The following is a 27,468-nucleotide window of genomic DNA, read 5'->3' on the forward strand; positions in this document are numbered from 1 at the left end:
TTAGATTCAGAGAGTGGGATTACTCTTAATCAGGATACACAACGTGTCTGTTAACAGTAATCAGGAAGTATAATTATACAGTGTGAGAGGTACAATCTAACACAGTTGTGTTCCAGTAGAGGTTTATTGTTTAAGTCATTTAGTCTTATTCCTTTATATAGTGGGTAGTAGAAAACCAGAAATGCAATGTGTAGCTGAGATCTTTGACATATATACCCATTACTTTATGTAAACCTGTTTTGTAGACTGACTCCACCTACTTGATATCCAAATGCCCAATTTAGCCTTTTTAATATACTTCCTTGCTCATGTAATGAGAATGCTACACAAAAAGATGCAAGTATATCTCATGACTGATCTAACTCAAGATTTACATTTTTTTTTTACTACTATGGCAACCAGATTGTAATATTTTTGTAGCATTTCCTTTTTCTACAGCATATCTACAATCTGACATTTTGAACAGATTCTAAAACATACACCACAACAAACTACTTTTGCATGCACAGCTTTATATCCAATACTTACTAGATCATGTGGATAAAATCTAACTGAGGTAGAACTTGACAGATGGGAATCTGTGTCCCTGCAAAGGAGAAAGAGTGGTAGGAAACATTAGTTGATGAAAATTACAAATCTTACTTGCTTTGTAACTGGTTGAAGATATTGTCAATTATATTTTGAAAATTTCAGTAGCTCAGCTGACTTTTCATTTTTAAATCATAAGCAACATTATGAATAACTTAAGTCTCAAAAAATAAAAGGGGGAAGATGTCAATCTTCAGATGGTGCCACGTCAACAGTTTACAACTAAAATGCTAGACAGCCTTCCAGCTATAAATAATACAATTTAAACTTCAATTGAGTAATAGCACTATTAGAAACATCATAATAGCCTTCCAATTTCACTTACTTCAAATGATGCCAGTCATAACGTCAATCCACTTTCCACACATTTAAAACTACAATCAAGTTCAGGTGGCAAAGTGGTTTCAACTTGAGTATCTACCAGATCTTCAACTCTAACAAGCTACTGTTACTTCTCCAGTATTTCACAGTCAATTGGAAAACTAGAAAAACATCTGTCCTGCTCCATTATTCATGTTAGTTCAGTTACAAAATTACAGGAACAATAACGGAGGAGCTGCATGACCCCCCCCCCCCCTTTCATGTAAGGGAAAATTATCAACAACATTAATAAACAATTTAAAAAGGATTCAGAAGATTCTAGATTAAACATAGCCTAAAATGCATCATATGTTCTCAAAAAGAGCAGTAATTGACACCACTGCATTTGCTGTGAGACATCCTGGAATAGCAACAGAAAGAATATCAGATAGATGTTCTGTTCCTGATCCCGATCCAGCAAATCTTCTGGAAAGATGCACCAAAATATAATAAAAATAAAGCTGACCTTAATCCATGAATCTATCAACTATTGTTTCATAACCTTCAGCAATTCATTTTCTAGCTATGAACTCTACCAACAGTTCACACCAGAGCAAGAAACTATACCCTAAATGTGAGAAAAGTACAAAATAAAGATGGAAAGAGCAGAGGTTAAAAATAAAACAAATACAACAAACAATCTGCTGGAGAAATTGTCAGGTTTTCAGGACTGATGCAGGGTTTGGACTCAAAACAGACAATTACTTTCCCTCCAAAGATGTGCAGAGTTCCTCCAACAGATTGTTTCTAGCTCTAGATTACAGCATCTTCAGCTTCTGATGTCTCTTAAAAACAAATAAGATTAGTTTCATTGTTCTTATTTCTAATTTTCAAGACTGAGACTGAAAGATTTTTTAAAATCAGAGACTGTTGCCTCGAAAATGAAGGCAAATATAGTTACTGTACAATGCACATTAATCATGACTTAATATACGGTTAAAATAAATTTGGGGAAAGGAATACCCTTGCCTCCTCCAAAGAAATTTCCTCTTGTAACTTTAGTTCTTCCATTCGTTTATTACTAGGAAAACATACACTTTCCAAGTTCAAATATAGTTTTGAAGATGACCATTAATACCAGTAAATGTAATTAAATGGAGTTAGGTTGAAGATTATTAGTTAAAGTCAAGTGCATAGCATGGATCATTCATTAATTGACGGTCATTAGTTGATAAAGAGATGGGAAGTGAAGGATGGATTTCTGTGAATCATAAGAAACTTGGGAAAATTTGTAATATGGTTAGTATAGGCACTATACAGTACAAATTTGTTTGCTTTGGGGCAGCACAGTGGTGCAGTGATACACACAACGCTGTACAATGCTAGCCACCCAGTTTTAATTCCTGCTGCTGCATGTAAGGAGTTTCTACATTCTCCCACTAACTGCATGGGTTTCCTCCAGGTGCTCCGGTTTTCTCCCACATTCTGAAGATGTATGGGTTGATAGGTTAATCACTCATTGCAAATTGTCCCGTGATTAGGCTAGGGTTAAATCGAGTGGGCGGAACGGCTCAAAGAGCCTATTCCGCGATGTACCTCCACAAAATAAAAATTAGAAAATCATCTTCCCTCTCGCTTCTCTGTCCTAAAGAATGGTCTCAGCCGGAAACTGCAACTATCTATTCATTTCCTTAGATGCTGCCTGACCTGCTGAGTTCTTCCAGAATTTTGTGTGTGTTGCTTTCGATTTCCAGCATCTGCAGACTTTCTCATGTTTAAAAATTAGAACGATGCCAAGGCACAGCCAGCTGAAGCAGATATAAACAAATGAAGGTTGGAATGTAGGCTTAGTAAAGAAGAGCTCATCTTGCAATTGGCAGAGTCATGGTAGTAAAACAAGATCATAACTTAGAATATGGGGGGGGGGAATATCACTTCAGGCAGAGATAAACAAATACAGTATAACTACAAAGAAAAGTGGATTACAGATGCATTATTGTGAAATTATTAAATCGGCATGTAATTATTGTAACATGAAATTACTGCAAGTTCTTTGGATTAATATTTGAGCTCCCTCGAAGTGCTCCCCAGTGTACACTGTACAAAGGCCTGAATATATCAAGTTGTTTGAGAAATTCACCACTGCTCTACAAAATTTTCTTTGTGTACTGTCTATCCCTGAACCATTACTAAGAGGGAACTGGGCCCAGAGTGAAAGTAATCCCTATAAAAGGAGGCAAAGTAGGGGTAAAGAAAGTGTTTTTTAATTGACTTGATGTGGTAAGTGCAGTTTCTCAATTTTTCAGCTCGCTTTTAAGTTAGAAATAAACAAAGCATATCAGGGAAAGAGACGAGGTTATAAAAGAATACTAACAGACTAAGGCAGAGTTGAGGTCAATGCAACAGCCCTACTTTAGATAAGAAGGAAGAATAAGCCTGAGACCTTGGATACTTATTTGCCTATTTCTCCAGAATCTGTTTATCACTATTTCTTTCCTGCTCTTCATCCATGACAGATTATTCTGTACATCCTCTCCACTTTTTCTCCAAATTAATACCAGTTTTATCTTTAACTTCTTACTCAAACGAAAAGCCATCAGCCTGAAACAAACACTTTTTCTCCCTCCACAGATGATGCTCGAACTTCCGCTTTGTTTCTGATCCATATCATCAGCAACGTTTTGTTTTCACAACACTCCTTATTAGTGAAATACTAAAAACTGTGGTGATAGATAGAGGTATCCAAGTATACAAATTACTAGACAAAGATTAGAAAAAAAGTTAACCTTTAAGAAAATTGCAAAACAAAAGTAAAGGACTGGCAACTCAATTTCACAGAAACTTAGTCAGACCCACTAAGAGAATGGCGATTAATTTTAGGCCCCATTTCTGGAGAAAAGTACTGGACTTCTAAAGTATTTGGCTATGGTGGAAACACAACACAGATCCACTGGAATGTTACTAAGGCTAAAACATTATAAAATTAGGAATACATGATATAATCTTGGTTTTTATCAACAAAGTTTATAAAATCGAGCGATATTTAAAATTATCAGGGGATTCAACAGGATATATACTGAGTAAGTATTTTCTCTGATGTGCAAGCTGGGCAAGGTTGGAAATGAAACATTTATAAGTGAATCAGGAAGCTTGTTGCCACTCCCCACCCACTCCCAACATACACACACATAATAAGTAGGGAAATATATAACAAGTGCCAAAAGGCCAAGTTGGCTGGGTCAACTGACATTTTGAAGGATTAGAATGACAATTTTTTGTTCTTCAAGTCTAAAAGGGACATGAAACAGAGACAGGTGAATGGGAAGTATGGATCAATCATAATCCAACTGATAAGTATGAAGGGGTTAAATAATTTGCCACTCATGGTATAACGAAGCCATCTGACAAACTGAATCTGCTGGCTACAAAGGGAATAATCGCATTATTTTAATTTCCAAAACCTTATTTCCTTTAGCCTTGCAACTTATCCTCTCTCGCACATTTCCATCAGCTCACTAAACTCTAGGATATGGGAGGAAACAGGAGTATCTTGAGGAAACCAATTCATGAGCTGAATGTATAAACTCCACACAAACAGTATCCATGACCAAGATTAAACCAGAGTCCCTAGAGTTGTATAGCAGCAGCAATAAATCTGTAGAAATACCAAGATAAAAGATTTCCACTTTAATGGAAAAAAATCACAGGAATTTTGTTAACAAAGCCAGAAGATTGCAGGCAGAGCCGTGTTGGAATTTCGCAGTATTTAATTTTGACATGACCTTGGAACAATTGCAGTAACTGAAAAATAAGCTACTGAAGATGAGGAAAATCTGAAATAAAAATGATGTAATAAAGTTATCAAGGAGATGGGTCAGCATCCACAGACAGAGAAACTAATGTTTCAGCTCCATAATCTTTCAATGGAATCAGAAACATAAGAAAGCAAGGATATTTAAGCTTGAAAAGAACAAAAATAATGCTTGGAATAAGATGGAGATCAAACTTACCTAGGTGACAGAATAAATTTTAGTGACAATTTAGTGAACAAATAAATGCTATTTAATGTCTTCAAGGTGCAATTTATTGATTCTGCAATGTTGACTTTCCCTTAAGTCTTTCCCTAGGCTCTTAAGCAGCCATTCCCTTAAATCTTCTATACCAATGAAGTATCTCTGACTTCAACTGCTAACACTATTCCAACAAAGCCTGAATGTAACATTGAGGAGCAGTACCTCCTTTTTCAATTAGATACAATGCATCCTCAGGATTTGATATTGAATTCAAAGCCATTCCTGTTTGCAGCAGAACTGACCAATTTTAATGCAAGATAATGTAGAATCATTGTGTAAACAAAACAAAATAGAAATTTGATCTGGCCAATTCACTGGGTGGTTCAATAATAGGACATTACCAAGAATTTTGCTTTGACAGAACATAAAGATAGAAGAATCTGCGGCCCAAGATAAGCGTGCAGGAGCAAGTATAAATGGTTTAATTAGATCACAGCATTTTCTAGTCGAAATTTAATACCTCTTTTTCCCCCTGGAGTTACATACCATAAGTTGTTTGATGTCCTTCTTGCAGCAGTTTCAAAGTTTACAAGCGACATGTCACATCCCCCTGTTTCATACAATTTGCCTGGAATAAGAACATAACAACGTAAGAAATAGAAACAGGAGGAAACCAAGTGGCCTTTTCATCCTACTTAACCATTTAATGTTGCAGCTGGTTCTGAACCACAAACACACTTTGTTCTCCATACATCTGATTCTCTTAATGTCCAAAGCTCAACTGGCCTCACATTCTGGAAGTAATACAAAAGTCCAAAGATTTATAACCATCTCAGTCACCAAATTTTCATTTCAGTCTGAACTGGTTGATCCCTCAACTCAAGACCATGCATCAGAGTTCTAGATTCTCCAAAGTGAAAGAAACAATCTCCTTGCATACTGTCAACTCTTCTCAAAATCTTAAATGTTTCAATCAGATTCTTTTAAATTCCAAAGAGAATAGGCTATCATACAATCTCCACACAAAGGACAACTTCCTCAGATCAGAAATATATTAAAGCCAAAAGTCACCTCCTCAGGGAAAGCTACCCTTAAGGTTGGAGGAGCAACACCTCATATTCCTCCAACCTGATGGCATGAACATTGATTTCTCTAACTTCTAGTATTTTTTCACTTCTTCTTTCCCTCTACTTCTATTCCTCATTCTAACTCCCTCTTACCTAGTCTCTTCTCATCACCTTGCCCAAGGTGCCCCTCCCCCTTCCCTTTCTCCTCTGGTCCTCTTCACTATCCTTTCAGATTCATTCTTCTCCTGCCCTTTACCTTGTCCACGTATAAATTCCCATCTCCATAATTCATTCCCCTCCCCTTCCAACCTGGCTTCACTTATCAACTTCTAGTTTGTGTTCTTCCCCTCCCTGCACCTCCTAATGCTGCCTTCTTCTCTTTCTGGCAAAGGGATGCCTACAAAAATGAAATATTGAGAGTACAGAGTCTGTATGATCCTATTAGAATAAAAAGCAAGGCTAACAGGTTTAGGAAACCTTGGTTTTCAAAAGATATTTAGGCCCTGGTCAAGAAGGAGATGCACATCAAGTACAGGGGGCAAGGAACCAACGACGTACTTGAGGACTATTAAGAAATTAAAAAGAACACTTAAGAAGGAAATCAGGAAGGCTAAAATAAGCCATGAGTTGCTCTGGCAGTCAAGTGAAGGAGAATCTCAAGGACTTCTACAGATATATTACAAGCAAAAGGATAGCAAGGGACAAAATTAATTCATGTTAAGATCAATGTGGTCATCTATGCATTCAGTCAAAAGAATTGTGAGAAAACTTAAATGGATTTTTTGCATCTGTACTTACTCTGAAGGCAGACACAAAGGACTGAGAAAAACAGTAGAGAGGTCATGGACTGTATCCAGATTATAGAAGAGGTGGTGCTTGCTTTTTTAAGGCATGTTAGGGTGGATAACTTCTCAGGGCCTGACAAGGTGCCCCCCCTCCCCCGCCCCACCAGACTTCGTGGAGGCTGGCACAGAAATAGAAAGGGCCCTGGTAGAGTTAAATGAAATGTCCTTAGTCACGGGTGAAGTACCAAAGGATTGGAGGATAGCTAATGTTCTTCCATTGTTCAAGAAAGGTTCCAAGAATAAGCCTGGAAATGATAGGGCGGTGAACCTGACATCAGTAGTGGGTCAATTATTGGGAGGTATTCTATGGGACAGTATTTGGATAGCAGGGTCTGATTAAGGATAGTCAACATGGCTTTGTGCATGGTAGACTGTATCTAACTAATCTTAAGAGTTTTTCGAGATTACCAAAAGACTTGAAAAAAGAAAGGCAGTGGTTGTTTTCTACATGGACTTTAGCAAGGCCTTTGACAAAGTCCTGCATCGAAGGCTTGTCCAGATGGCTCAGTCGCTTTAGCATTCAGGATGAAGCAGTAAATTGGATTCAACATTGGTTTAGCAGGTGAAGTGAGAAAGTGGAAATAGGAGGTTACCTCTCACCTGAAAGGCAGATACTAATAGTGTACCACAGGGATCAATGCTGGGTCTATTGTTGTTTGTCACCTATACATCAAAGATTTGGATAATAATGTGATAAGCTGGATCAGCAAATTTGCGGATGACACCAAGATTGGGAGCATATTGGGGCGCATAGTGGACAGCAAGGAAGGCTATCAATGGGTGGAAAAATGGCAAATAGAATTTAATACAGACAAGTGTGAGGTGTTCCACTTTGTGAGGAAAAACCAAAGTCAAACTACATTTATTAATGTATACAGAATACAATTCTGAGAACAAAAGAATTATATTGCTTATGACTGAAAGCACTATCAGTTTATATGAAACTTCAGCCCATCAAGAGGATTCTAACAACTCTGTTGCAGATATTTGACAGCTAGTTGCACACTGTAAATTGTAACCTAAGTTAACCTACAGCTTATGAAAATAAATGCATTTATATTTTAATATCATCCCAAAAATATGCAACATTAAAAAATGGATCAGACAATTGGATATCAGAGTTCAATTTGAATTTTACACAAAGTTTAAAAAAATTATTTGTTGAATACCTTCATGGATATATATTAATTGTCCTTTCTTCAAATCTATCCTTTTATGTTAACTATCATCTATTTTTAAAAATCTCTACCTAGAAACACAGCTGTAAGGCAAAACATCTGAACAGCAGAAAATAACTTTGAAGCACTCTTATCAAAAGGTTTGGGGAGAGGCCAGAAATAGCACACATTTATGTGAGGCTGTGAAACAGTGTGCTTGATGGAACATGAATATGTCTGTACTGTCCCTCCTGCTCTGAAGCTTATTAGAGTTTCATAAGCAGGCATCAAGCAGAAGCCAGCTGTTTCCTTTTAGGAAATAATAAACCACAGATAGTATCATCTTAGGGTCAGTCATATACAAAGCTTCTATTGGCGGTCTTAGAGCAGCTAATTTGATCACAAGCACTTTCTGCAGAAAACAGAAACCAGATGTCATAGGTCGAGTGACATCTGATGCTTCGATAGATGTCATTGGACCAGCAGCCTACACCATGGCTCAGATGCACTTTTACCCATGTATTAGCAAGGTAAGCCTAAATGTGCTCAAAATCAAATTTGACTTCTCAGGGGTATAAACAATACTGTAACAATGGGTCACTTATAGTAGAACCAATTTTCAATGTAGCTTTAATGGTATGATGGAAAATTCCACCAGAGTGTACTAGATGTTAAACCATTAACTCTTTTGTCACAGTGAAGTTCATTTCAAACGTGTTTTATCAAAGGCCTTAAAACAAAGAGATATTCTCCATTCATTCACTTCTACATGTGTACCCATTCTTCTGATTTAACATTCTTTTACCATTTATTATATATTCTATTCAATATCAGGGGACAACAGTTAAAGAGACATAAAATCCCTTTGTAAATAAAATAACAATTTAATTAGTTTTAAATAGATTTGATGCATACATACAGCTCACATTGCAACAGGCTGGGTTTCTCTGACCTGATGATTTGTCATCTTAAGGAGAATGCCTAATGGCTCCAAACATTGCTAATTTTAACTAACAAGAAAAATTAAAATAACTTTTTGACAAAATAAATTTCCTGCCAGGCTTAAAAACCAACACGATGAGAGCATCAAGGAGCTACAAAAAGCAGATACCCAATACAGCAGCAATGTTGAAACTCAGGAAAGGGGTAACATTGGGGCACCATGCATTTCCTTCATTATCTGGTGTGTAAACCTTACACTTTTTTGTTTCAAAAAACAGATTAAGACATAAAACAACAGGCAAGGTTGAAGGTTTATTCTGGTTGCAATGCCCTTGTAACAAAGAAAGCTTAAGAAGGGCACCACAGTAGTGTAGCTATTAGCACAGCATTATTACAGCTCCACACATCAAAGTTGCTGGTGAACGCAGCAGGCCAGGCAGCATCTCTAGGAAGAGGTGCAGTCGACGTTTCAGGCCGAGACCCTTCGTCAGGACTAACTGAAGGAAGAGTTAATAAGAGATTTGAAAGTTGGAGGGGGAGGGGGAGATCCAAAATGATAGGAGAAGTCAGGAGGGGGAGGGATGGAGCCAAGAGCTGGACAGGTGATTGGCAAAGAGGATACGAGAGGATCATGGGGGGGGGTGACCCAGAGGATGGGCAAGGGGTATATTCAGAGGGACAGAGGGAGAAAAAGGAGAGTGAGAGAAATAATGTGTGTATAAAAATAAGTAACAGATGGGGTACGAGGGGGAGGTGGGGCATTAGCGGAAGTTAGAGAAGTCGATATTCATGCCATCAGGTTGGAGGCTACCCAGATGGAATATAAGGTGTTGTTCCTCCAACCTGAGTGTGGCTTCATCTTTACAGTAGAGGAGGCCGTGGATAGACATGTCAGAATGGGAATGGGATGTGGAATTAAAATGTGTGGCCACTGGGAGATCCTGCTTTCTCTGGCAGACAGAGCGTAGATGTTCAGCAAAGTGGTCTCCCAGTCTGCGTCGGGTCTCGCCAATATATAGAAGGCCACATCGGGAGCACCGGATGCAGTATATCACCCCAGCTGACTCACAGGTGAAGTGTTGCCTCACCTGGAAGGACTGTTCGGGGCCCTGAATGGTGGTAAGGGAGGAAGTGTAAGGGCATGTGTAGCACTTGTTCCGCTTACACGGATAAGTGCCAGGAGGGAGATCAGTGGGGAGGGATGGGGGGGACGAATGGACAAGGGAGTTGCGTAGGGAGCGATCCCTGCGGAATACCTACCACCCCACCAACCTCCGGGTCCAACATATTATTCTCCGTAACTTCCGCCACCTCCAACGGGATCCCACCACTAAGCACATCTTTCCCTCCCCCTCCAACTTTCAAATCCCTTACTCACTCTTCCTTCAGTTAGTCCTGATGAAGGGTCTCGGTCTGAAACGTCGACTGCACCTCTTCCTAGAGATGCTGCCTGGCCTGCTGTGTTCACCAGCAACTTTGATGTGTGTTGCTTGAATTTCCAGCATCTGCAGAATTCCTGTTGTTTGCGTTTAAATTATTTTAGCTCTGTGTGTTCTGGAGTTTAGAGTTAAATTGTGTTGCCATCTGTAAGAAGTTTGTACTTACTCCCTGTGAATCATGTGGGTTTCCTCCCGGTGCTCTAGTTTCTTTGCATAGTGCAAAGCCGTACCAATTAGTAGGCTAATTGGTCATTCTAAATTGTCCTTTGGTTGGGCTAGTGTTAAATAGTGGGTTGCTGGGTGGTGCAGCTTGTTGAGCCAGAAGGGCCTGTTCTGCACTGCATCTCTAAATGACTGAATCAATGTGAGTGAGTAAGTAACTAAATAAAGTGGTATTTGACCAAAGGTTTGTGAGGCATTTGCTGTATCTACATCATAGTAAATGTTTCAATAAAGCAAAAGTGGAAATAGTTGTAGCTTGATCATTTCTGGTTGTTGAGATGATTCTATAGATGTCTAGGACTTTTTTCAAAGTGTTTCGTGGCATGTATTAATGAAAAATACATGACTTTACATTTTTAAACACAAATCAGAAATGATAGCATTTCCAGGCATCTTACTAGTAAACATTGTAACTACCAGAACGCACAGAAGTCATGTAGAAAGGTTTTGGCACACAAAAAAAAGATGATGGAGGGAAGGGATCTGTTAGAAATCTTGTCCATTAAGAGTTTGCAGGAAGTAATTCAAGCAATTAAGGTCAATGTTGTTGAACATGTAAACTTTTCACTTCAAAAGTTCATTCCCACTGAAATACATTATCTACTATTGCTAGAAATAGAACTTAAGAACAGGCAAGAAATGTATTCCCAAATAAACAAAGAAATAAACTTAACATGCATTTAGCCAGTTACGGACAAAAGCTAGAAATTTTGCAATGTGACATCTATTGTGGCATAAGGAAGGTTGTTGAGGCTCTTCAATCATTCTTTCTTATGCTACATGTTAACTCTTCCCTCCTACAATACTGAGTAACAGTATTGTAGGAGGGAAGTAAGTGCCAGTCAAAAATCCTGGTAAATGCTGAGATTACATCATTGTGTGCCAGTTCACTTGAGCCATAAGGATATATCAAAGGGTTACTCTGATTGCACTGGTATCAAACCAAGTGTTAGAATATTCTCTCTTCCATCAGGCAGAAGATACAAAATCTTGAATGTACATACCACCAGGCTCAAGAACAACTTCTATCCACTGTTATCAGAAACTTGCATGATAAAATGTACTTTTGACCTCACAATCTGCCTCATTATGATCTTGCATTTTATTGTTTACCTGTACAACACCTTCTCTGTAGTTCTTACACTTCATTTATTGTTGATTTAACTTGTTCCACCTCAATGCACTGTGCAATGATTTCATCTGTATAAACTGTATGCAGAGAAGCTTTTCACTCTATCTTGGAACATGCAATAACAATAAACCAACACCAATAGTCTTGAGGAATGAGCAAGGTGAAGGCTTGTTTAAGCCAGTCAGGCGAGTTGGCTTCAGGATAAAAGTAGCAAACTCTCCCTGAGATTGAGAACTGCTTCATTGACAGCACGTTTAGAGTACACCATGCAGCTTTATTTAGTTTCTGCATCTAAAGGAGGGCAAATGTATCCAAGTCAGTGCAGCATAGGTCCATTCAATTAATTCTTTGAATGACAAGACTGTCCCATGAGGAGATACTGTGAGAATGATTGCAAGGAGAGCTAATGTCACTCAAAACTCCTTATGAAATATTGCTCCTGGCATTCCTTATTTGTAATTGCAGCAATATTTTAGGCCCAGGATAGATCTTCAGAGATGTTGACACCCAGGAACTTGAAACTGCTCAGCCTTCCCACTGCTGATCCCTCAACAAGGATTGGTGATGTTCCCTCAACTTCCTCTTCCTGAGGTAGATAATCAATTCTTTGGTCTTACTGATGTTGAGTGCAATGTTGTTGTTGCAATACCTCTCAACCAGCTGATCCATATCATTCCTGTACAGCTCTTTGTCACCATCTGAAGTTCTCCTTACGAGAGTTGTGTCATCAGCAAGTATGTAGACGGCATTTGAGTTGTGCCTAGCCACACAGTTGTGGGTGTATTGAGAGTAGAGCAGTGGACTAAGCCAGTGTTGACTGTCAGTGAGGAGATGTTATTTCTGATCTGTACTGACTGGTCCTCCAGTGGGAAAGTCAAGGATCCAGTTGGAGAGGGAGGTACAGAGGCCCAGGTTTTGGAGCTTTTTTAAATTTGTACTGACAGGATGATGGTGTTGAATGCTGAGCTGTAATCAACAGAGTATGACATAGGTATTTCTATTGTCCAGGTGACCCAAGGTTGAGTGGAGAGCCAGTGACATTGCAGTGGGTTCAGGTCCTTGCTTAAGCAGGAGTTGATTCTGTCCATGATCAACCCCTCAAAGCAATTCATCACAGTAGATGTGAGTGCAACTGGGCAAGTTGTTGATGCATTTCCTGTTGCTTTTCTTGGGCACTGATATGATTGTCGCCCTTAGTGTTTAGTGTGTTGTGTTGAAACCACTTGAAAGGGATTATCAATTACTCTCTCCCCAATATATGGATGTTAACCAGAGGGCCTGGATTACTCTTGTCATATTTGAGCCCTGGTTTTGACACTACCTAAGCTTTCATTTGACAGCATATAGCCAAGCCAAATAAAGGCTCTCCAAAATCTTTTCAATCCTTGATAATGCTGCTGTGCAACCTGAATATTTGGAGACTATCAGACATTAGGGTGATGTACATGCCACCAAACATAACCTCATTGTTACAACAGATTGATCAAGGAGCTGCTGTAATATTGAAAGCACATTCTCTAAGCAGGATGTTTGCTCCTGTTATCCAGGCTGAGAAAAAAAGGGAGAACAGGAAAACTTGGAACAAGGAAGATTAGAAAAGGTGGAATATCTATGTGATCATCAATAAGACTGTGGCTCCGAGTAGAGGGAAAACTGACAATCAGTTCAGGATATAGCGTGACTTTAAGGGTTTTGAGAAAACTGTGGCCTATAAAATCATCAAGCTGGCTTATCAACTCAAGCTTGAGAAGGAAGATAAAGGTCAAGATGTTACAGGAAACTCAGTGTCCACAGGTGCTGACACTCTACCAGATGATTCACCCAAATGGAAAAATGTTCCTATTAAAAGACTTGGCCATACCACTTGGGTATTTCAAAACAGGATTGGAATGCTTTAGCAGATAGAGTTTAATACCACCAGGTTCAGAGATAAGCTAGTTCATTCTAGATGGTGTGCATTGGTACACTGGAAAATTAAAGGCTGCTGGGCAGTCTTCCCTGGACAAATGGACTCTTAAGGTTGAATGACCACCAGCATCTTTAACTTCAGCGGCACCAGCACAAGTATTCCCTGTCTTATACTTATATGATTAAGTAGCCAGCATCAGACTACCACAATCCCTCCATACAAGTAGACCAACACTTGGAATTAATGGTATGTGAGATGTTAAATTACTTTATAATTAATTGATGCATTTTTATTTTTACTTTAGTCTATTAGATCGTGCTTTGTTGAAGAATATAGTGTATCCATAGGTAGGTAACCTATAACCACCAAAGTGATTCTAAAATCAAACAGTAAATGTACATACGGCTCCAGTGAAGTCCATTTTACATTACTAGAATGGCTTCCAGAATGAGATATTTACATATTTTTTACACAAGTTGGAGAGCATTTGCAAGGACATTTGTAACATTTACTGGCCAGACAGTTAATATTAGTTGAAGATAAGCTTTTTTGGAAACACTAAACAGGTTAAAAAACAAAATAGACATTTGAAGAAACTGAGTTGACTAAAGAGAGCTACAATTGATTTGTAAAAGACACGATGTTCAGCTGAATTAATCAATCTTTTGTTGGTAAAGTTAAAAAAAAGTTGAGAAAAAATTGAATGCTGTTGATATGGATTTAACAATTGACAACAAAAATCACAAAAATTAATATCTATAGAGCAGATGAACTAATATCAGCTTGAGGCAGGGGTAAAAAAATCAATTTGATAAATAATAGCTAGCAAAGTCAGAGTAAATGATTATTCTGCAGAAGTGGAAGATGCTCCCCAAACATCAGCGTTGGATAAGAACTTATTTCAATATTATATGTAACAATACAATTGTGGGATACTGGAATACAATGCAAAATCCCACAAATAGTTAATTATACCAAAATTGACTAGCAGTGAAAGCAATATCAAAATTTCACAAAAAAAACGATACAAGCTTCATTCAATAATTTCAATAAATACATACATTTATCTACAGGATTTCTAATTTTTTTTAAAATGACATGGCCTATGCCAAGTGCTAGGAAATTGAATCAAATCCACCTGGGTTACAGAATGATTAATACATCAAAATTAGCTGAAAATAAAATCCTATTTTTAAATCCTGTATGTTCATTTCAAGAAGGGAAAATTAATAGTGTGGCCTGATGGAGAAGTAATTTGTTCATTCAAGATTAAATTTAAATTGCCAGTTATTAAAGATGTATTTTTATTATGAAGATTAAACTACAGATTTTGAGTATCTTCTGTCCGCAATGAGAATGGTTGCCAAATAGGCACATTGATAAGAAGGAAAGTAAGAGGTGAAAATAACATAAGGTTGCTACAAAGAAACACAGTAAGATTGGCTAAAAAGGCAAAGATCTGGCAAATGCAGCAACATGTAGGAAAATGTGAAACTGACCATTTTGACAGGAGAATAAGAAAGTATATTATCTAAATATGGAGAGACTGCAGAACTCTGAGATTAGAAAGATGTTGGTAGCCCCATGCATAATTTTCAAAGCTAGTATACAGGTACTGCAGATGACTGGAGAGCTACCAGCATGCTAATGTTTATTGTAAAGATAATTGAATACATAAGAGGGGAGATGATTCTTTAGTTACATAGAAATTGATGGGTTTATCTTTTTCCTAAAACAATGATAATGTACTAAAAACAGTTCAGAAAAATACCTCGAATGGATAGGTTGACATGAGAAAAGAATGAACAATCTAGGCTCGCATCCACTCAAGATTAAAAGATTGAAATGAGATTGATTCAAATATGTAAGATCCTGAGAGAACTTGCCAGCTTGGATGTTGTATGTTTTAATATGTGAGAGAATCTGTACCTAGGGGTCACCATTTAACAAGCAACAGTCACACACAGGAATGAACTATAAAACATTCTCCCCAAAGGTAACAAGTCTTTAGAACCCACTTCCTCAAAGCATTGGAAACAGACTCTAAATATTTTTTAAAGGGAGAGGATTGTTGAGAATTGAAATCAACAAGGGTTACCATGGGTAGAGGGGAATGCAGACCTGAAATGATAATCAAATCAGCAGTCTTATTAAATGGCAGAAATGGCTCAAGGGACCAAGTAGACAATAGACAATCGGTGCAGGAGTAGGCCATTCAGCCCTTTGAGCCAGCACCACCATTCACTGTGATCATGGCTGATCATCCACAATCAGTACCCTTTTCCTGCCTTCTCCCCATATCCCCTCACTCCGCTATCTTTAAGAGCTCTATCTAACTCTTTTTTGAAAGAATCCAGAGAACTGGCCTCCACTGCCCTCTGAGGCAGAGCATTCCACAGAACCACAACCCCCTGTGTGAAAAAGTTTTTCCTCAACTCCGTTCTAAATTGTCTACCCCTTATTCTTAAACTGTGGCCTCTGGTTCTGGACTCCCCCAAGTCTCCTGCCTCTAGCTTGTCCAATCTCCTAATAATCTTATATGTTTCAATCAGATCCCCTCTCATCCTTCTGAATTCCAGTGTATACAACCCCAGTTCCTCCAATCTTTCAACATATGACAGTCCCACCATCCCGGGAATTAACCTTGTGAGCCTACGCTGCACTCGCTCGATTGCTAGAATGTCCTTCTTCAAATTTGGAGACCAAAACTGTACACAATACTCCAGGTGTGGTCTCACCAGGGCCCTGTACAACTGCAGAAGGACCTCTTTGCTCCTATACTCAATTCCCTTTGTTATGAAGGCCAGCATGCCATTAGCTTTCTTCACTGCCTGCTGCACCTGCATGCTTACTTTCAATGACTGATGAACAAAGACACCTAGATCTCGTTGTACTTCCCCTTTTCCTAACTTGACACCATTCAGATAGTAATCTGCCTTCCTGTTCTTGCCAAATAGCTGATCTGTACATCAGGATGCTCTTCATTAACTACAGCTCAGCATTCAATACTATCAACCCTTCCAAACTAATCACTAAGCTCCAAGATCTAGGCCTTGATACCTCCCTGTGCAACTGGATATTTGATTTTCTCACCAGATTGGCAATCATAGCTCCTCAACAATCACCATCAGCACAGGTCCACCACACAGATGTGTGCTTAGAGCCCTGCTCTACTCGCTTCAGAGCTATGACTGTGTGGCTAAGTACAGCTCCATTGTGACTCCTCCAGGCCCAAACAGAAGTGTAATTATTCATCCTTTGTGTCTTTTGTGCAATCACAAGACATTGTTGCATATTAAGAACATCAAGGGCTGCAGGTCTGTCCCACTGGTGAGTTGTTCGATTAGATCAGCAGTCCCCAACCACCGGGCCGCAAAGCATGTGGTACCAGGCCGCGAGGAAACGATATGAGTCAGCTGCACCTATCCTCATTCCCTGTCATGGCCACTGTTGAGCTTGAATGCACGCGAGGTCATTACCCACTCGTCATCCGTGTCAGTGCGAGAAGGAGATCAACTCCTCAAGCTTCAAAATGACAGCAGGCTGAAAAGTATGTTTGACATAACGTCTCTGCTGACATTCTGGATCAAAGTCAAGGCTAAGTATCCTGAGATAGCCACGAAAGCACTGAAAGCTTCCATTTCCAACATATCTCTGCAATGAATGCAACGAAAACTAAATTGCAGAATAGACTGGACATAAGGAACCCCTTTCGAGTATCGCTGTCTCCCATCACTCCTCGATGGGACCGTCTTGTTGCCAGGAAACAAGCCCAGGGCTCCCACTGATTCAGCGATATTGGTGTGTTGCAATGATTTTGTATGTTCATATGGGGAAAATATGTGCTGTGTGTTAAATATCCAAACGTTATTTAAAACATTATGATGCTATTGACTTATAGCTGACTTATATAACCATATAACAATTACAGCACGGAAACAGGCCATCTCTGCCCTTCTAGTCCGTGCCGAACGCTACTCTCACCTAGTCCCACTGACCTACACTTAGCCCATAACCCGCCATTCCTTTCCTGTCCACATACCTATCCAGTTTTTCTTTAAATGATAATATCGAACCTGCCTCTACCACTCCTTCTGGAAGTTCGTTCAACACTTACTTCAAGCTCCCCTGTCCTCCCCTGATAATTGACTTATCGCTATATTCATGCGAGGAAAATATGCGCTGTGTGTTTAATATTAAATTTGTTAGATAAACCCTTTTAGAAAGGAAATTGAGTGTATTAGCCACTTATCACCTACATTCCGGTTGTGATTAACAAACCCCACCCGCCCCCCCAAACAGAATCGCCAAGAACCATTTGTAGAAAAAAATCGGCATGTACACGCATGCGCACTGGCGCCCGCGCAAGGCTTCATGGTCTTTGTAGTCTTTCTCGGGGTAAGCTCAATGTATTTGACTGCTACTCTTGTCTGTTGGCAACCCTAGCGCCCCCCCCCCCCGCCCCCCCACAACCGGGTCAATATTAAACCGGTCCGCAGTGCAAAAAAGGTTGGTGACTCCTGGATTAGATTATGAGGACACGCAGTCCTCTTTTATTGTCATTTAGTAATGCATGCATTAAGAAATGATAGAATTTTTTTCCAGAATGCTATCACAGAAACACATGACAAAACAACTGAAAAACTAACAAAAACCACATAATCATAACATTGTTACAACAGTGCAAAGCAATACCGTATTTTGATAAGAACAGACCATGGGCACGGTATAAAATCTCAAAGTCTCTCGAAAGTCCCATCATCTCACGCAGACGGTGAACCCCCAGCGCTGCAAACTTACCGATTCAGCATCCTGGAAGCATCCGACCACAGTCCGACTCCGAGTCCGTCCAAAAACTCCGAGCCTCCAACCAGCTCTCCGACACAGAGAACTGAGCACCATCTCTGCTGAGCACTTTGACCCCAGCCCTGGCAACAGGCAAAGCCAAGGATTCAGAGCCTTCCCCTCCGGAGATTCTTGATCGCACAGTAGCAGCGGCAGCAAAGCGGGCATTTCAGAAGTTTCTGCAGATGTTCTTCCCTGCTTCTCACAGCTGTCTCCATCAAATCAGGATTCTGCACGGCCCTCTAGTTAACACATACAAAATCATTCTGAATGGCCGCGCGCGCTGCATCGCACCGTCATCTTCTCCTCCCTCCTCCAATGGTGGTGGAGCTGGACTTACTGTCTTACTGTGTACTGTGTTGCCAGTGGCTCAACTACCCAAGGAGAAAGGCATCAGAGGCAGTGCATTGTCAAACTAATGATGCAAATGATTGTCTTGAACTTTTTTCTTGTGAACGCAAGACTCAACTGGACAAATTCTGTAAGTAACGTAAAATTCTGCAAATCCAGTTTACTAGTTCATTGGCAAGAATGACAGTAAGGGAGCTGCATGGCTTTGATTGTTGCACAGACCAGGCCCTCATGCCATTGGTCACCTGTTGCAGCCGCCCAGGAAAGGAGACGGCGGAACTGGTGTGGGAGAAAGCTGGAATCCATGCTTGGTTGCAGGATGGCCCCACCCATCGATGCTGCCCTCCAGTATTCACTCAATGAAAGACAAGTTGGATTGTGTTCATCTGCAGCTGCACGATGAGAATGTTTGCACCATCAATCCACAAGCCATCGTACTCAGGGACTTGAGCTGTATATACTGTATATTTTTTTGTGATTGTTTTTCTGCTATTGCAATCGAATGTGCTATATGTGCTGCGTATGACTGTTAGTACTGTGTTTTACATCTTGGCCCTAGAGGAAAGCTGTTTCCATTGACTGTATTCACATGTATAGTTAAATGACAATTAAACTTGAAGTTGAACTTGACATTTAAGCTTGCTGATGGCACCACTGTTGTTAGCTGAGTCAAAGGTGGTGACAAATTGCCATATATTGTAGGAGGGAGATTGAAAATGGTTGAATGGTGCCAGAACAACAACCTCTCACTCAACATCAGCAAAATCAAAGAGTTCATTATTGACTACAGGAGGAAGAAACCGGGGATCCATGAGCCAGTCCTCAATAGAGGATCAAGGTGGAAACACCCAGTAACTTTATATTCCTTGGTGTTGCCATTTCAGAAGATCTGTCCTGGAACTAGCAAGTGTGTGCAATTACAAAGAAGGCACAGCAGCACCTCTATTTCCTTACACATTTACACAGATTCGGCATGTCATCTAAAACCTTGTCCATCTTTTATAATGCACAATGAAAAGTATCCTGACTGCTTTTATCCAGCCTGGTATTGAAAAATCAACGCCCAAGAACAGAAAGAGTACAAAAGAAACGCAATACAGTGAAGTCCATCACAGGCAAAGCCATCGCAACCATTGAGCACATCTACAAGGAGTGCTGCCACAAGACAGCAGCATCTATCCTCAGGGAACCACTTCAGCCAGGCCATGCTCTCTTCTTGCTGCTGCCAGCAGGAAGGAGGTCCCACAGCACTAGGTTCAGTGCTTCAACTACCAGGCTCTTGAACTTCACTCACGTCAACTCTGAACTAATTCCACAATCTAGAGATTCACTTTCAAGGACTCTACAACTCCCGTTCTCAATATTATTTATTTATTTTTATTTGTACAGTTTGTCTTCTTTTACACATTGTTTGTTTGTCAATCTTTGTGTGTAGTTTCCCATGATTCTATTGTATTGCTTTGTTTTACTATGAATGCCTGCAAGAAAATTAATCTGAAGATAGTATATGGTGACTTTGATAATAAATTTACTTTGAACTTTTGACTTGAGGCTCTTACTCACCTGTTCCTACTTTTAATACTGCTATGCCATATGGTGTCATTTTCAAAATTCAGGTAACCTTACTAACATCTTGAAAGGATAGCATTCAACAGGTAATTAATCATCACTGCCTCAGTTATGAATAAATGAATATACTATATATCACTAAAATGTTGCACAAATGTTTAGTGAGAAAAACATCCATGTGTACTTTAAAAATATATTAAAAAGATTTGTAGTCTTCATTCTTATTCAAGTCAAAACCAGAAATCATTGAATAAATTGGCGATCCATGATAACTTGCACAGTTTTAGCCCTCAAAGTTCACACAGTCAGTAACTGTACTTCTAAATTTTTATTCCTAAAGTACTGGGATTAAGAGAAGAACAAATGTAAAAAAGAACTTAAGCAAAGCCACCAATAAAAATCACAAATTATACAAAAGTACAATTTAAATGAACAACAATAATTTAAATTACACCTCCAGTCATTTAAAACATTTCTACAGCCTTTTGCTGTGTCACTATTGCAATTACTAAATGGGCCAGAATGCCACTCTGCTCACTTTGGAAAATGTAGTAAGTTTCTGAACAGGTTTGCAATGGATAGGTCAACTCACTAAATCACAACTTTTACAATTTATGTTACTAAACTTGCTGAAGATGGTGACCTGGTGATGCTGATTAGAGGCCACAAATGAGTCTCTCCTAAAGTATTACTTCAACAAAGAAAATACTCTAATTTATAATAGGTATATCTTTCCCTTAGTCACCATACCATAGAAAATAATTCTAAAAGCAGTTGCATATGATTTTTTTTTCCAAATAATTCTGACCATAAAACAAAGACAAAAATTGCTGCTGATACTCATTATCAGGATGCATCCGTGGTCACCAGACTGATTAACTCAAGCTGATTTGAGTGTATTTCCATGTTACATTGACTGTTCATTGTAACATAGACTGTTTATAATAAATTACTATGATTGCACATTTAGACAGAGACGTAAAGATTTGTACTCCTCATGTATGTGAAGAATGTAAGAAACAAAGTCAATTCAATTGAAATTCAAATTGTTTTAGTTGAAGGCCCTTCAGCAGAACCAGGGGATCCTCTGGTCCCCAAATCAAATTTACCAATGAGATGTTTTAGTCATGAGATGTGTTGCTGGCATTACCTCGATCAATTTTGGATTAGTATCTTGTAAAATTTCTATTTCCTGCAACATCATGGGCGTTCAATGGTCAACACAAACTCAGTTGGCCAAAGGGACGTTTCCATACTGTACAACTCTCTAACTTACCAGTATCCTTCATTATTTCATCTCATAGAGAAGGCTTCCACATTGGTCTGATTATTTAATTTTCCCTCCAAGTAATAACATATTTCTATTACTTTCATACCTTATGTTTCCTTTTATGACCTGATGTCATTTGTGCCTCAAGAAAATGTATGGAAACAGTCTCATAATTTCTCTCTCTCTTGGGAAGATACATTATAATCTTTTTGAGTTGCACTGCATTTCACTAAATAATTCTACAATGCTTGTTAAACTGATGTTGTCCATTCTCACTCTCATCTCCTGATACTCCTTTCTCCTCACCCTGAATAAGATTTGCTGTCATCCTCTCTGGAGGTCAGCTGAATCATCCAACACTGTAACAGCCCTGGAGTCAGTGGCCTGCCACGAGGTAATGAAACACAAGTATATTCCGTGGTCAAAGTTGATGACTTGGCTCTTGAAATGGATATTCTTTAGCCAGGATTACCAATAGATGGCTCATTCACCAGTCAGTTTTGCACAGCCCCCAAAATCATTACCTTACCCAGCCACATATCCACAAAACTTACTGTCCAACAGCAAGTCAGAGCATTTCAGTCCAAGATTTTGTGGCAGCAGTACAGTATCCAACAAAATCCAAAATTCATGGTAGGACATGCTGTAATACAAGGCTACATATCAGTGATCACTCTTGAAAGTTAGGCCATAATTAAAAATAATAACTCGCAGTTGTTGTTGCACTTCGTATTCTGAATGTACCTTGAAATACTACAGTAATTTAGTGATCGTTGTGATGGGGATAAAGCTGCACCTTAGCTTAAAACAACAAGTTCTCACAATCTACATTATCTTAGCAGGATAATCCTATTTTTTCCCTGACGGCTTAGATGAATAAATATTGGTCTGGATACTACAGAAACAATTTGTGCCCTGAAATTCATCTAGTACTGGTCTGCAATTAGGTTCTGTTCAACAATTTTAAATGTATCATTCCACAGCATTAAAAAAATATCATTTGGGGCTTTCCTTTTGCTATTGCTGGTTCAACAACTCTTCTACCCATACATCTACCTGGTGTTCAAGTTTCCAAATAACTCAAAAAACACAGAAAAAGAAAATATAATTTATGTAATTCTAGGATAAAAGATGATCTAGATCACTACTTAATCTTATTGCTGAATTTGCAACCATCCTAGCATTAGGATATTTTCTTTGAGATATTACTGAAGCATTTTCTTCCCTCCTGCATGTTAGGTCCTGCTGAATTACATCATTCTGTTTTGAACTCCTTGACGAAAATGTAACAGATATCCAAAGAAAATGATCTCTGAATAATCCAAGGGCAAGTCACACAAACAAAAATAAATATTCACCATATTGAACTTAATCATTAATCAAACATTTTGGAAAACAATAAATCAGCAACTTAAAGAGACAGCATATCCTTAAAACAATTGGGCAGAATTTTGCATCCGAAAAAAATTAGTGCGGCAAACACATAATCATTCAAGCAAATTCAACATTACCATTGAATGGTTGTATGTTTTAATTTTCAATTAGCCAATGTCAATGCCCAAAAGGAGTACTCTCTCTTTACAGGTTGCATATAACAAGATTTAACAATAATAACCATAAGTCCAGTAGTCTGCTTAGCTGCCTACCAAACTCATCCTGTAAACTGCAGCCACCAACAGCAGAGGCACTGTCATGTGATGCTTCCAAGTGGACACTTCCATTTCTGACCAGTAGAGAGGCGCTAGCACTAAGTACAGCAGCTTGTGATGGGGGACAAGACTGTATTTTGATCTGGGACGTAGAAGACTGACCCTGCTGACTATCTTGAAGGCTACAGTAAAAAGAGTGAATATGAAAACATCACATCAAAAGGCAACTAGAGAAAACATTGACCATGCATGAATTAACACTGGAACACAAAAGCACACCAACAGTGGAAGCCAGGATATTCATGCAATTTTAGGTTTGCAAACCCAACAAATACAACCCAACAAATGAGGCAAAGAATTATCAATAAAAAAAAACAGAAGATAGAGCGAGTTTAATACAACAAATAGCTTATAGGCAATAGGCCAACCTCGGCTAAGTTGTCTGGTGTCCAATCCTAAATTACTTCCTCAGAAAGGGATAATTATATGCAATCCTGCACTTCACCCTATATATGTAGATATTTTCTTTGCAGATATAGAGTAACAACCCTATACAATTCTGTACACAAAATAAATATTGCACAGTTGAAGTGTGTGATGTCCTGTAATAAAAGAGACTGGTCTAAAAACCATGGCTCTATATTAATAAATTGGCAGACATACTAGCTTATTTACTTTTGAAATCCAAATACATCACTGTATGAAATTTTAATATACACAAAATTCAAATTAGCATATTTTAAACTATAAATTTTATGAGTAGCGAAATAAATACTTGGGGGAAATTAGGCTTCAAATCTGAATGGATATCTTAATAGCTGATCATACACCGAAGGAAATGCAAAATTTGGGTTTCCTATTATTTCATTATTAAAATGGACATGGTGTGATTTCAGGTAATGAATCATGCAATGCAATGCAAGTCAGATTCACCTTCCAAAACTATAATGCACTCGTTGAAATAAGATAAGCTAGTTCATTTTAAAGGGACTCCTTTTACTGATTCACAATAGTTGCACAAAACTTTCAGTTAACCAGAGGAAGCTGAACTTTCAAGCCTCTGCCACTTTATTCCACATGATCCTTGTATCACAATCCTTCTGCAGCTGTAAACTTAACTTAAGGAAAACTGATGCTTTGCTTCAAAATAAGTTTGCGCGCTGTTAGAATCCTTAATTTTAATTAGTTGACTATGATAGGTAAAAAGTCTTCAATTAAACCAAAATCTCCAACCTATCCAAGAAATATAACTAACCGAATCTCAGATTTCACTCAAAGTTTTTAAAAATGAACTTTGGGTCTATCATCTCATATAATTACCCAGGTCAAATATCTTTGTAGTTTCAGAATTATTGATCAGAGGAATCTCTTATATATGTCTTTACTATTATTTAAAAGTTCTATTTGCTGTACAGGACTCTTTTGCAACAACTACTAAATATTAAAAGTTAAAATGAACATACTTGACAATGTGTAGGTAAATCTGCAATTCAACAATTAGTTGATACAAATAAGGTTAAAGCACACCTGGAGTTAACTGATAAAGAGGGAATGCAAACACATTAAAATTGGGTCATTATTTGATTCAATTTTAAGATTGTAATTGATGTGTTCCTCGTAACAAAAGAAGATTCGTTGCCTATTCTAATATACTTGTGGGATCTAATGTGTCCAAATTAATAAAGAAGTGGCCACAGTTGACAAGCATGTAACATTGTGCTACATCATGATGCAATACCTTGTTCCTAATATTAACTGGGTCAGTTAGAGCCAGGGAACAAAAAAATATAGAAGTACTGGATGCCAAATGTGACAACTCTAAAGAATCTACTTTCATGAGGAGGGAATCAGTTTATGAAATGCAGTTACAAACAATTGTAATGGAGAGGGATTCTGTGTTTGTTATGCAACAGGTGAGGTGGAAAAAGGTTACCAGGATCTTACTGTCACCTGCAGTATCTGACTGATGGGTAATAAATAAGGCACAAGAGAAATCAATACTTCTTAGCTACAACTTCCTGTGAAAAGCATTTTTTCTGTTCTCCTGTTTTCCTTTTGCTCAGTGTGCTTGCTTAAAAAGTAAATCTCCAATATCTTCTAGTGAGAAATAACATCATGCATGGTCACTGGAGATTGGGTTTTGATGGGAGAGTACCAGAAACTGGGATTATCAGAGAAAGTAGAATGAAAGAAGGGGGAAGTGGCAGATTCTCATAGATTTGTTAACAAAGGTCAAATCACAATTCTGCTGTTTTTATTCCACTTACAAAAAGGGCATATGCAGGCTGATGTTTATTTGCATTCATGACATAACAGAGTGATGCATTTTGACAGGAACAAGGATAGGCTATATTAAAGGTACTATTCTATGTTGGTGCAGGTACAAACAGATCTAGAAGCACCCCACCCTCTTCAAACCTGACAGAACAAATTGAAGAAACAGTTTTACAAGTCTTACAGGATGCCGGGCTTTGTAAATTGGGACACATCACAAAAGCAAATAAATTTTGTTGATCCTCTTGTTACATGTTGTTCAACTGCAACTGAAAGACAATGTCAATCCCACCTTCTGTTCTAATTCATAAACTTCAAGTACTGGTAAAATGCATACATAAACAGAGGGGAAGCAGCATCACTTTGACCACAACATTTTAAATATGTGGAGTCAGGATTCTAAATTGATCCAATTGAGTAGTAATTAGAAATTTGTGTTGCTAGCATTTAGCAACCATGGGAAGGGCTGGGAAATTATTTTGATGTGGAATGCATGACATTCCCAAATATGGGAAAGTAAAAATAATAATAAGTTGCAGATTTGCCAACCAGAGTATAAAATAACATTAACATCTACCAGTGTGTGTTCTTTTGTTTTTCATTGGACTAGAGTCACAATAAAAACTAGATGGTGATTTGGGGACATTTTCCAAAGTTGCTAAGGGTTGCAACATTAAAACTTTATGCACAAAGCAGCAGACAAACATGCACTTCCATTAAGCCAACATGCTCATGAAGTCATGCAACAGCAGCTCAAGACACAGAACATGCTTTAGGTTTATAAGCAGTTGAGGAAGTAGTGAAACACAACTGATATTTGAAACACGCACTTTGCATGATCATTTTAGGTCATACCTGAGAGGTGATCCAATAAGTGAGGCTGGAGGGGTGGGGTTACTGCCTGCATTATGCCGCCGACGTACGGCTTGGCGCCTGAACGTGCTGCGCTCACGACGAAAAGTAACCATCTCATCAGTCGCTTGGGCTAGCACAGCAAGATAGGTGTAAGCAAGACAAGCGTTAACCACTCAGACAAAAAACAGGATGAGCAATTCTATTCCGTTCATGTTAAATTCTGTTTACACAGGTCACCCATAAAGTGGCAACTCTGTACCAAAATGACAATGCTTAGTTCACTGCAAATCAACAGATTCTGTCATGTATCAGAAAACCTCAACACCCCAACCATCTGAATAATCGTAGATCAATATCAAAACTACATACTAGTCTAAAACAAGCAATAAAGTCTGCTTTTAAACTTTAACACAAATGCTGATATTTTCTGTATACACAAATTCACATATATTTTACGTACATGCGAATATGATCCTCTATGATTACTAAGAAAATCCTCATCTGAAACTAAGAAAATTATCTCCAGCTACTTTAAAATGTTATAAAAATACTTAAAAAGGGATGGAAGATTAATTGGTGCAAAGAACAATTAATGAGAAACAGCCACTGCAGATTTGATAATATTCTGCACAATTTATAAAGAACATACAAATGGAAAAAAAAATCACTGGTGTTACAGACTATACAGAACAATTACATCATTTTTTTAAAAAAAATAGTAGATTCTGATGAATTGCTCCCATCAGTTAATCAGGGCATCTGCTTATTTGGGATGCTATGCCGTTTAACTGAGTCAGGAGACTGTTGCTGAACAGTTTGCAACTACCATCAGTCCAGTGAATGCATGGCTGTTCGACATTACACTGTTACTGGTGCAAATAATTTTTAAATAGTGTCATTTGCGTTCTGTGTTCAAAATGCACTGATTTTTGTCACTGATAGTGAGAAATAAGCAGTAAAACAATTCAGAGCTGCTTTGCTCACTGTGGTTTCAAGCATTCAGGCTTGGAAATGGCCAAGAGTGAAAATGAAACGATTTCA

At 38.5% G+C, this 27,468-nt stretch overlaps 1 protein-coding gene across 6 annotated transcripts in view; it reads right to left on the reverse strand.

Moving 5' to 3' along the window:
* The window catches only part of pcnx1 (pecanex 1), a 253,752-nt gene that overhangs the window by 99,884 nt on the left and 126,400 nt on the right, over positions 1 to 27,468 (reverse strand). For 5 of the 6 annotated variants that reach the window (XM_072265689.1, XM_072265683.1, XM_072265714.1 and 2 more), the window contains 4 exons: positions 26,428 to 26,557; positions 23,296 to 23,480; positions 5,448 to 5,529; positions 529 to 586 (listed from right to left, as the gene is read on the reverse strand). In XM_072265689.1, coding sequence (XP_072121790.1) covers positions 529 to 586; positions 5,448 to 5,529; positions 23,296 to 23,480; positions 26,428 to 26,557 — 455 coding nt within the window. The remainder of the gene's footprint in view (positions 1 to 528; positions 587 to 5,447; positions 5,530 to 23,295; positions 23,481 to 26,427; positions 26,558 to 27,468) is intronic. The other variant, XM_072265724.1, reaches the window with a different exon arrangement.

The sequence above is a fragment of the Mobula birostris genome, chromosome 1, assembly GCF_030028105.1.
Source record: "Mobula birostris isolate sMobBir1 chromosome 1, sMobBir1.hap1, whole genome shotgun sequence".
Classification (NCBI taxonomy): Eukaryota; Metazoa; Chordata; class Chondrichthyes; order Myliobatiformes; family Myliobatidae; genus Mobula; species Mobula birostris.